We start from the raw sequence: 12,174 nt of genomic DNA, 5'->3' as shown, positions 1-12,174 counted from the left end.
AATGCCAACACTTCCCTGACTTTTGGAAGGCGGTCGAAGTCCTGATGTTCAGGAAGCCATGGAAAGATCACTCCCTCCCACAAAATTACTGTCCCATCAGTCTGCTGTGCTCACTCAGCAAGATTGTTGAGAAGGTAATACTAAAATGCATCACTACGCACTGCATTGCCAATGACACCCTTAGACTGGAGCAATTTGGCTTTAGGAATCACCACTCAACAACATAACAACTTCTCCATGCAGCCGAACATATAACACATGGCTACAACATGAACAAAGTCACAGGGGCAGTGCTCCTGGACATTGAAAAAGCTTTTGTCCATCTCTGGCCCAACAGCCTTATATGCAAACTAAGTGATGCTGGTTTCCCCAATGGACTCATATGTCTCGTTACACTCATATCTCATGAACAGATGTTTTAACACTGATGTGTAGGGTAAACAATCAACACAACATGGTATCCGAGTTGGAGTACCATCTTGTTCAACCTGTACATTAATGACTTTCCAGAAACACAGAACATGACGTTAGCCATCTACACATATGACACAGTCATCTTTGCACAAAACTGGAAACTGTCAAACATAAATTCACGAGTGCAGATGGCACTCAGAACTGCCGAGCCTTGGTGGGAACAATGGCGTATTAAAGTAAATGTCGACAAGTGCAAAGCAGTTATGTTCACACACAGACCAAAGCTACTGTGCAAACATCAACACTGTCAACAGGTAACATTACATGCACGCCCAATAGGTTTCTGAGAGAAAGTCAGGTATCTTGGTGTCTGGCTGGACCGGAAACTTACATGGGGGACCACACTGAATATGTTGCCAACAGAGCACACGCAAGGCTCAAACAGCTCTACCCAATGCTGAACAGGGAAAGTACATGGAATAGGAGTGTGTCGAGGTTCACATACATCACACTGATTTGACCTCCAATGATGTACACAGCTTCCGTCTGGGGATACGCAGCTCCTACACAACTGCACCACCTGCATATCAAACAGAACAAAGTGCTACACATCATTAGCAATGCTCCACACTACACACGCACTGTGGATCTTAAAAATGAATACTTCCTTGAAACAGTCAAGCAAGTAGTAAAAAAAAAAAAACGCCGCACGACTATATAGGTACTCGGGACACTCAAAAAATCCTTTCATTCTTATTCAGGGAAACTATGATCACAAACATGCGTGGAAGCATAAGCGGCCAATGACTCTACTAACTAGGGCATAACCACCTATGGCAAGCTAACATACAACCACAAGTGACAATGTTGGCAAGCCCCTGCATATCAGCAAAGTTGGCTGATATGCCAGCTGCTATTAAAGCAGACCAACACTAAGGAAACCGACAAGTTCACACGGTGACACACAAACAAACCACTAGCATTACCCCACACTGTGAATCCGATGTATGATCTATCAGACACAAAACAATGATGGATCTAACTGTTACAGGTATGCTGACGAGGACTGAGAAATCAACACCGGCACCCAGTGGCAGCCACCGAGTAGCACCACCGCACAACGAAATGGTATCAGCCTGCCTGATACCCACTATTAACAAAGCCTACTCTTGCATGACCTGCCACAGGCAGCAAGAAACCCGCAACTGCTCTTACAACCCGACCCAACTATTGCAGAGGTTTTTTTCCCTTTGGCTCTTGCCTTGGCACTTTTTCCCTCTGCCCTTCAAACCGCTACCCTTTGTTCAACTTTTGACCCAATCTGTCTCCAGATGAGTGCTTATTAATGGTTAACCTTAACCAGGCATACACAAACATCGCAGTATCCACGTCCTGCGAGACCTCACTTTTGTGAAAACTAACTATTATGCAGAGATGCCAGTAGACCTTTTGTGTTGGCCATCATGTCGGTGTGGGCACACAGGCACTATGTCAGAATTAAGTCAACTTCAGAAGTCTAGATAGGAGCCAATGATGTACTTACATGTTTTGAGCAACAATATTGTCTAAGCTCACCATGACATATGATGGGAATGAAAGGAGATGTGTCATCTGCTGGTTATATAATGGCAGTAAGAGAGCAGTTGACAGATGAGATGTTTGGAAGCAAGTAATGCAGGAATACTGTCACACACTCATTATACAGATGCAAAATCCGGTACATATTCAGGAAAAACAGCTGTGTCCTTAGGTCCCGACATCACCACAGCCTTAGAAATCATAAAATATTTGTAAGAAAGGCAAATATTTCTGACATCCAAGATTATAAATTTCACTGCTGCCCCTTATAGAAATACATTACCTCTCTTCTCACCTCTCATTGGTTAGGTCAAGCTGTCATCCTAGATAGTGATACCAGTGAAGATGATGATTAAAAATGATGATACCACAGGAAATGGCTTGGATGGAAAGCAAAAAAAGGAAGTGAAAATAAAAATTAATGTAAACCATTTATTATAGTTTCTTATATTCCTCTTGGCGTAATCAAAATATAGGCGATCAATAAATGGTATAAGTTTAGAACAGATAAAATGATACCTTTTTTAGGCAGATACTTAATTTCAATAAAATGGTTAGTAATTTTCATTAGTCTGAGTACATAAAAAATAAAATGTGCCTCTTAAAAAAAGGACATGGCAGGGGGAAAAGGGAGTTGACTGACATTCAGGGTCATCTTTTACTCAGACAAATACAGCAATTAACCATCATACATAATGATATTATTTTGTCAGAATAAGTAGAATTTCATCTCCACTAGTTTCATAACATGTAATTAGTAAGGTGACAGTAAGCTTACCAATTGAAGGGTCAAGATCTTCACCAATATTTTCTAGTATTATTGGAGATCCAATCTGGATTGCCATTTCCAAAACACGCATGTAATTACTGTCTGAGAACTTTATGACACGAAGTCCATTTGCACGTTCCATATTCTTAACCCATTTGTTGGCTTGACCTACAGGACAAATTGATTTTATTTGCATAGAGATATACATAATAAAATCACTAACACTTCAGTTAGGATATATGAATATAAAATGGTAATATAATTCAATTAAGTCTTTCATGAATGACATCAAGCAGGTGTAAATGTGTTACATAAAATTAGACTTTAATGTAATGCTAAGGGAGCTTAAATAGCATGATACAAAGAGCTTCAGAGGGAATAAATATAAAATGCAAAATTTAAAATATGTATAGTTAGTAAAGGGATGGACTTAAAATACATAAAATAGTGCTTATCAAGTTTAGGAGTGAAAATAATAAAACCTGCAATACACAAGCGAAACAAGTGACGAATAACATCAAAGGGAAACACAGACTGAGAGACAACATTAAGTCAATAACTTAATAGACCCCCTTCACATCTTTTATCACTTTGCTTACATCACTTGCAACCCAACTTTATTATCCATCTTCTCTATCTCTACATTTCATTGTTTCCCCTATTATTTATAATCAGATGTCTAGTGATTTTTGCTATATAATGTGTTGACTAACAACCTTCCCCTTTTAGATATTAAAGTTATGACTAATTTTTATCATGTGTTCTGTCATGAACAACTTGAAAGTCACTTCAGAATCCTATGTTTCACTGACAAGCTTAGGGCAAGGATAATTGGTACTCACCATAAAGAGGAGAAGTTGAGTTGCAGGAAGGTACAACAAAAAGACTGCTATAGATTTGAGCTTTAGTCCAAAAGACCTTCTATAAGTAGAAATCACGAACAGATTCACACAAGAACAACACACATACATGACCAATGTCTCTGGCTGCTGAGGCCAGACTCATCATGGATTACCTGTTGTTTAATGGTTTACTGATACACGGGGTGTTTATAAATTAGTTACACAAAAGCAATTTTGTGAAAAAGATAAATAACTTACAGAAATTTTTGATACAGCAATGCAGTATGTCTTCAAGTTTTATTCACAAATGTTCAATGTGGTTACCTTTTGTAACATAACAAATGTCCTGACTGTAATCAATTTCCTGATAAATCATATGAAGTAAGTCTTGATATACATTGACCAACACAAAAAATCCAATGCTTCAATTTCTCAGAAAAAAATTTATTTTAAACTTTTTATTTTAACTTCCCCCCCCCCCCCCCCCCCCCCCCATGAACCATGGACCTTGCCGTTGGTGGGGAGGCTTGCGTGCCTCAGCGATACAGATGGCCGTACCGTAGGTGCAACCACAACGGAGGGGTATCTGTTGAGAGGCCAGACAAACATGTGGTTCCTGAAGAGGAGCAGCAGCCTTTTCAGTAGTTGCAGGGGCAACAGTCTGGATGATTGACTGATCTGGCCTTGTAACACTAACCAAAACGGCCTTGCTGTGCTGGTACTGTGAACGGCTGAAAGCAAGGGGAAACTACAGCCGTAATTTTTCCCGAGGACATGCAGCTTTACTGTATGATTAAATGATGATGGCGTCCTCTTGGGTAAAATATTCCGGAGGTAAAATAGTCCCCCAATCGGATCTCCGAGCGGGGACTACTCAAGAGGACGTCGTTATCAGGAGAAAGAAAACTGGCGTTCTACAGATCGGAGTGTGGAATGTCAGATCCCTTAATCGGGCAGGTAGGTTAGAAAATTTAAAAAGGAAAATGGATAGGTTAAAGTTAGATATAGTGGGAATTAGTGAAGTTCGGTGGCAGGAGGAACAAGACTTTTGGTCAGGTGATTACAGGGTTATAAATACAAAATCAAATAGGGGTAATGCAGGAGTAGGTTTAATAATGAATAAAAAAATAGGAGTGCGGGTTAGCTACTACAAACAGCATAGTGAACGCAATATTGTGGCCAAGATAGACACAAAGCCCATGCCTACTACAGTAGTACAAGTTTATATGCCAACTAGCTCTGCAGATGATGAAGAAATTGATGAAATGTATGACGAGATAAAAGAAATTATTCAGGTAGTGAAGGGAGACGAAAATGTAATACTCATGGGTGACTGGAATTCGTCAGTAGGAAAAGGGAGAGAAGGAAACATAGTAGGTGAATATGGATTGGGGGGAAGAAATGGAAGAGGAAGCCGCCTTGTAGAATTTTGCACAGAGCATAGCTTAATCATAGCTAACACTTGGTTTCAGAATCATAAAAGAAGGTTATATACCTGGAAGAATCCTGGAGATACTAAAAGGTATCAGATAGATTATATAATGGTGAGACAGAGATTTAGGAACCAGGTTTTAAACTGTAAGACATTTCCAGGGGCAGATGTGGATTCTGACCACAATCTATTGGTTATGAACTGCAGATTGAAACTGAAGAAACTGCAAAAAGGTGGGAATTTAAGGAGATGGGACCTGGATAAACTGACTAAACCAGAGGTTGTAGAGAGTTTCAGGGAGAGCATAAAGGAACAATTGACAGGAATGGGGAAAAGAAATACGGTAGAAGAAGACTGGGTAGCTCTGAGGGATGAAGTAGTGAAGGCAGCAGACGATCAAGTAGGTAAAAAGGCGAGGGCTAGTAGAAATCCTTGGGTAACAGAAGAAATATTGAATTTAATTGATGAAAGAAGAAAATACAAAAATGCAGTAAATGAAGCAGGCAAAAAGGAATACAAACGTCTCAAAAATGAGATCGACAGGAAGTGCAAAATGGCTAAGCAGGGATGGCTAGAGGACAAATGTAAGGATGTAGAGGCCTGTCTCACTAGCGGTAAGATAGATACTGCCTACAGGAAAATTAAAGAGACCTTTGGAGAGAAGAGAACCACTTGTATGAATATCAAGAGCTCAGATGGCAACCCAGTTCTAAGCAAAGAAGGGAAGGCAGAAAGGTGGAAGGAGTATATAGAGGTTTTATACAAGGGCGATGTACTTGAGGACAATATTATGGAAATGGAAGAGAATGTAGACGAAGACGAAATGGGAGATAAGAGACTGCGTGAAGAGTTTGACAGAGCACTGAAAGACTTGAGTCGAAACAAGGCCCCGGGAGTAGACAACATTCCATTAGAACTACTGATGGCCTTGGGAGAGCCAGTCATGACAAAACTCTACCATCTGGTGAGCAAGATGTATGAGACAGGCGAAATACCCTCAGACTTCAAGAAGAATATAATAATTCCAATCCCAAAGAAAGCAGGTGTTGACAGATGTGAAAATTACCGAACTATCAGTTTAATAAGTCACAGCTGCAAAATACTAACGCGAATTCTTTACAGATGAATGGAAAAACTGGTACAAGCGGACTTCGGGGAAGATCAGTTTGGATTCCGTAGAAATGTTGGAACACGTGAGGCAATACTAAACTTGGTTCAAATGGCTCTGAGCACTATGCGACTTAACTTCTAAGGTCATCAGTCGTCTAGGACTTAGAACTAATTAAACCTAACTAACCTAGGGACATCACACACATCCATGCCCGAGGCAGGATTCGAACCTGCGACCGTAGCGGTCGCCCGGTTCCAGACTGTAGCGCCCAGAACCGCACGGCCGTTCGGGCCGGCAATACTAAACTTACGACTTATCTTAGAAGAAAGATTAAGAAAAGGCAAACCTACGTTTCTAGCATTTGTAGACTTAGAGAAAGCTTTTGACAATGTTAACTGGAATACTCTCTTTCAAATTCTGAAGGTGGCAGGGGTAAAATACAGGGAGCGAAAGGCTATTTACAATTTGTACAGAAACCAGATGGCAGTTATAAGAGTCGGGGACATGAAAGGGAAGCAGTGGTTGGGAAAGGAGTGAGACAGCATTGTAGCCTCTCCCCGATGTTATTCAATCTGTATATTGAGCAAGCAGTAAAGGAAACAAAAGAAAAATTCGGAGTAGGTATTAAAATTCATGGAGAAGAAGTAAAAACTTTGAGGTTCGCCGATGACATTGTAATTCTGTCAGAGACAGCAAAGGACTTGGAAGAGCAGTTGAACGGAATGGACAGTGTCTTGAAAGGAGGATATAAGATGAACATCAACAAAAGCAAAACGAGGATAATGGAATGTAGTCAAATTAAATCGGGTGATGCTGAGGGGATTAGATTAGAAAATGAGACACTTAATGTAGTAAAGGAGTTTTGCTATTTAGGGAGTAAAATAACTGACGATGGTCGAAGTAGAGAGGATATAAAATGTAGACTGGCAATGGCAAGGAAATCGTTTCTGAAGAAGAGAAATTTGTTAACATCGAGTATAGATTTAAGTGGCAGGAAGTCATTTCTGAAAGTATTTGTATGGAGTGTAGCCATGTAGGGAAGTGAAACATGGACGATAACTAGTTTGGACAAGATGAGAATAGAAGCTTTCGAAATGTGGTGCTACAGAAGAATGCTGAAGATAAGGTGGGTAGATCACGTAACTAGTGAGGAGGTATTGAATAGGATTGGGGAGAAGAGAAGTTTGTGGCACAACTTGACTAGAAGAAGGGATCGGTTGGTAGGACATGTGTTGAGGCATCAAGGGATCACCAATTTAGTATTGGAGGGCAGTGTGGAGGGTAAAAATCGTAGAGGGAGACCAAGAGATGAATACACTAAGCAGATTCAGAAGGATGTAGGTTGCAGTAGGTACTGGGAGATGAAGAATCTTGCACAGGATAGAGTAGCATGGAGAGCTGCATCAAACCAGTCTCAGGACTGAAGACCACAACAACAACAACATTTTAACTTCCAGTTATTTTTATGACAGCAATCTACTATTTAGTGGTAAAATATTGTCTTATTGTCACATCTAAGTGTCTAGGAAAAAAAGTGATTATTCACAAATTAAGTAAGAGAAGCAGAAATAACACAATTGGATTCAAGCGTCATGAAAATTTTGAAGAATTTCATGAACATAATGCACCTCTGTTTTGGTTTCCTACACTTCACAGACCTCGCTGCATTTTCGGAAGCGTGTATAATTTCTCCTGGCACCTATCACATCACCCAACCTTTCAAGCATTCTCATGATTAATGCTGCATTGTCCTCTTGAGGAATCATCTCTCTTTCTTTCAGGAGGGCCTTCCATAGGCCCTCTAGGGGCTCTGAACAGTAATTGCATGTTGTTCTTCCCAGTTGAGGATTCAAATCTGGGCTTTGAGCAGGCCAAGCCAAAGCATGAATTCCATTTCATCCAATAACTCTTGCACATTTCTCGCAACATGCGGCATGCATTGTCATTCATTAGAGTAAAGTCATCACTAATAGATGGAGTGTAAGGCACAACTTGCCCCAAAAAGGTTTCCATCTGTGTGGCACCCATGCTCCACGAAGACCAAATCGATTCTTGCAGTGGTATTGATTGCTACTCACACTAAAAAGGCATCCTGGATGACAGTATGCAAGTGGAAGACCTTTCCTAGGGCTTTCTTCAGAGCTTCTCTCCACTGCCAGGTGATTGGAGGCCAAATCGTGACTTATTGGTGGACAACATTTGCTGCCATTGTTGTACTCCACAGCTGCTATATTCCCTTGTGAAATATAGTCGAGCTGCACGATGCCCTCTGCTGAGTTCTCGGCCTGTAGCAGGTTTTCAGGATTGAAAATTGGCTTCTTCCTGTCTTCTTCTGACAGTTTCCCCACTAACATTGACTCCCTCAAACTTAGTGGAGTCTATATCAGCTTAAGTGATTGTGAAGCATTAATTGAAGAGAAAGTGAAGTTGGAAGTGGTCGTCTATTGCCCATGTTGCTCTTTTCGAGCCTAATCCCAGCTTCCATGCCTTCCATATCCCTTGATGTTCTTGCAGTTCTGGAAAACCTGGAATGTGTTGTTCCCAACATTTCTGTTACATTGTTGTTCCCAACATTTCTGTTATGAAAGCATGTTGCAAGTATCTTGCACTGATGCAACACCTTTTGCAGGATCTTAAGGCTTTAATGGCATGTTTACTCCAGTGACCTAATTATGATAATAGCAGAAAGATTTCACAACCACATAGGATTAAAATGGCAACAATACAAGGTACAACAAATGAGAGAAGGATAACATTACTGCCTCATGTGCAGTGAAGTGTTTTTCAGGTTTTGCAGAGAAAAGGAAGATTAAGGTTAGTGTAATAAACAATCGACACTTCACCATTCGGAAAAGAATAATAATCACCTATCAATAAAATATCCTCTCTTAAAATATAGGATAAAACACTACAGTCTGAGTAAATGTATTACTACACATCAGTTATTTCATGTTGCATTTTTTCTGCCAGTCAGTGTATATGGTGGTACTACTTGCTGCTTGTTGCTGCTGCTGCGGCTCATCAATGTGAAAGCAAAGGAACAAACACTTTGGCTTTAATGTAACCCTATATACAGAAGTCCATTGTGGTTAAATCGAGGTATCGTGGTGGACAGGATATTATTCCACCATGTCCCATCCACGGCAGCGCATTCCTGCAGAGATATAGGACAACTTCTCGATTATAACATGGTGGTGTAAAATCTTGCTGGGAAATAAGTTTTGTGCCCATATTCTGTTGTAATTGAGGCATCAAGTAATGCCCAGGCATATCCAGATATGATATGGCAGTTACAGTTGATTAGGCAAAAAAGAAAGGGCCATAAATCTTGTTACAGCTTACAGCATAAAAAACATTTTCTTTAGGTGAGAAACATACCTGTTTGATTAAGTGATGTGGTTTCTGCTCATCCCCTATCCTAACATTATGCCAATTTATTTTTCCACAGGTATGGAAGGTGGCATTGTCCCTAAATGCATTTTTCTTAAGAAAATCATCTTCAGTCTGCATTACATTTCTATACAAAACTATGCTTGTTTTTCTTAGTTAATTTCTCTGAGAACTTGCAACAGTTCCAAATTGTAGGATTTGAATGAGAGGCATATTTATAACACCACAGGTGGGAACTAGCACTATAGCATGTACTCGGCTCTCACCAACCGCCTGGCCTTAATTTACTTTGCTTTCTTCCGTCTCAGCGTTTCTTCACTGTAACTACTCTTTTATTGACCTTCCCATCTATTTTTCACTGCCCCCTCCAATCTCTGCTACATACAATGGACTTAGCTTCTCAATCTTATTAACTGTGCACAATGTTTTAGTAGTAATCTCTGTCTTGCATATTACCCTGTCTTCCACCTTTAAGCCCTCAAGTTTTCACATCTCATCCAATGCAGTCCTCAACAATCAGTCTTTTCTTCACATTCTGTATGGTAAGTCTCCCATGACCTACGGTTGCGGGTGACTTTCCCAAAATCTACCCCTTTCCCTAAACATCTCCAATCCTTTTCCTTCACCCTTCTTCCTTGCCCTTCAACCCTTCTACCTGAAGAAGGAGCCACTGGCTACAAAAGCTTGCCAGTCACAACATTATTTTATGTGTGTGTTCTGCCACCACTTGGTGAGTAGATTTCTTTATCTATCCAATTACATAATTTTATCAATAATTCATTGTTTTCATTGTTATATTAGCCCATGTGGCCATCATCTTATTTAACCATCTTGTCAGTCTTTGTTGTCTGCCTTGTCCAAACTGTCATCTGTTTTCTACCTTATGTGCTAATCCATTCGTTTATTTATCCATATCACCAAGATTAATCAGCACTTTGTCCCTACATCTTTTCTAATACCGATTTCCGTGCTCATAGATGGGTCTATTTTCTTTTTAATTTTTATTTGCATATAAAAATTCCGTTGTTACTTACAAACGTGCATACAACAATTTATTTTTCATTACACTGCTTGGTCTTCTCCTGATCATCTGTCACCAATTTATTCGCAAATTTGACAGGTATTTTCTTTTCCACCACCCTCTTATCTCATCTATATGTAATTCTTTCACATTTTTGTGCGTTTGTTTTTCGGCAAATCGCTCTGATCGACTTTTATTGCCATCTCTTATGTCACTTTAATTGACAGACTAAGTAGTTTACATTTTCTCCAATGACTTTCGCTTTCTGTCAACCCAGTTTCTAAAATTTCGCCTGTTTTCACAACTTTCCCGATCGATTTTTTCCTTTTTTTCCCCCCTTTTATCATTTAACGTATCAATATAGATTGCCCACTCATTACCTCTTATTAACGAATTCCGGAAGAATTTTTCTAATTTTTCTAATTTTTCCGACTTTTTTCGTTGCTTTCCTTCCGTTTTCACATCCTTTCCACCCTCCGCTTATTTATTATTTTGCCACTCTTACGATTTTAACTATCCAAACTGTCCTCTCTTGCCATGATGAATCCCATCTCATATTACATCCATTCCTTTCGAAAACATGCCTTTGTACTATCAAAACTAAGGTCCCACATTCTGTTTCTTGAAACCTGCTTGTACCTTAGAGTTACTCCAAAAGACCTAACACTGAAAGCCCCATTTCTGGATGCAATACTACCCTACACTGGGCTCTTTTACAGTTTCATATACAACAATCTCTTGCTCTTACCCAGCTAATCTGTGACCTACATGGCTCATCAGCAAATTTCCACTCCACCAGACTTCTCTCCTCCTACAAAATCCTGCAGTTATGCCCCTCATGTTTCCTTGAATGGTATCATCCACCAAGCCAACCTCAAACTGCAAAAAACATGCCAGACTACAGCTATCTCACATTCACCTAAACTACATTAATAGTGGTATTTCCCTTTCTGTCCATCTGCAGCTCCTTTAAGAGCCACACTATCAACCACCACTCCTCTCCTACAAACTGAGCTTGGCCAACCTCCTTAACATCCCACAACCTTCACCACTGCCTCCCAGACCAAGAATAACCCATAATCCCAAGAACAAGTCACAACAGTACAGTGTCCTTAACCTCTCATCTAAAGCACTTTCCTCTCCTGAATTATCTGTTTTATCTAAGGGCCACACTTTCAGCCCTAAACCTGGATTTGTCCATGCTGCTTAGGTGAAGGACCTCCTTTCCTTCACGTGTAATATCTGTTGGAAATATCACTTTGCAACCCAACCCCAAAACCTTTCCAACAGCAACCCTGACATTGAACCCTGCCTTGAACAGTTCACACCACAATCCCAACTTGATCCACCACCAATATCTCAAAATCATCCCTTACAAGAATTCATCATACCCAGCATTGCCTCACAACCCTTCCTCAGGTTCCTACAACATTACCCTAACCTGTCCTCTGCAGAACTCCAGGCTCTACGTTCCCTAAAAACTAATGACTCCATCATTATCCTCACAGCAGACAAAGGGTCTACCACAGTAGTACTTGACTCAAAGGAGTATGTTAGTGAAGGTCTGTGCCAGCTGTCTGACAACTCTACATACAGTGTCTGCCATCAAGAGCCTAT

At 40.2% G+C, this 12,174-nt stretch overlaps 1 protein-coding gene across 1 annotated transcript in view; it reads right to left on the bottom strand.

Annotated features, from left to right (window-relative positions):
• The window catches only part of LOC126235648 (dynein axonemal heavy chain 3), a 1,245,905-nt gene that overhangs the window by 336,311 nt on the left and 897,420 nt on the right, over positions 1-12,174 (bottom strand). The window contains exon 49 of the mRNA XM_049944362.1: positions 2,771-2,929. Within this exon, the coding sequence (XP_049800319.1) occupies positions 2,771-2,929 (159 nt within the window). The remainder of the gene's footprint in view (positions 1-2,770; positions 2,930-12,174) is intronic.

This window comes from Schistocerca nitens, chromosome 2 (genome assembly GCF_023898315.1).
Source record: "Schistocerca nitens isolate TAMUIC-IGC-003100 chromosome 2, iqSchNite1.1, whole genome shotgun sequence".
Lineage (NCBI taxonomy): Eukaryota > Metazoa > Arthropoda > Insecta > Orthoptera > Acrididae > Schistocerca > Schistocerca nitens.
Note: the sequence above shows the minus strand (reverse complement) of the source record. Positions and strands in the feature narration are given on the sequence as shown.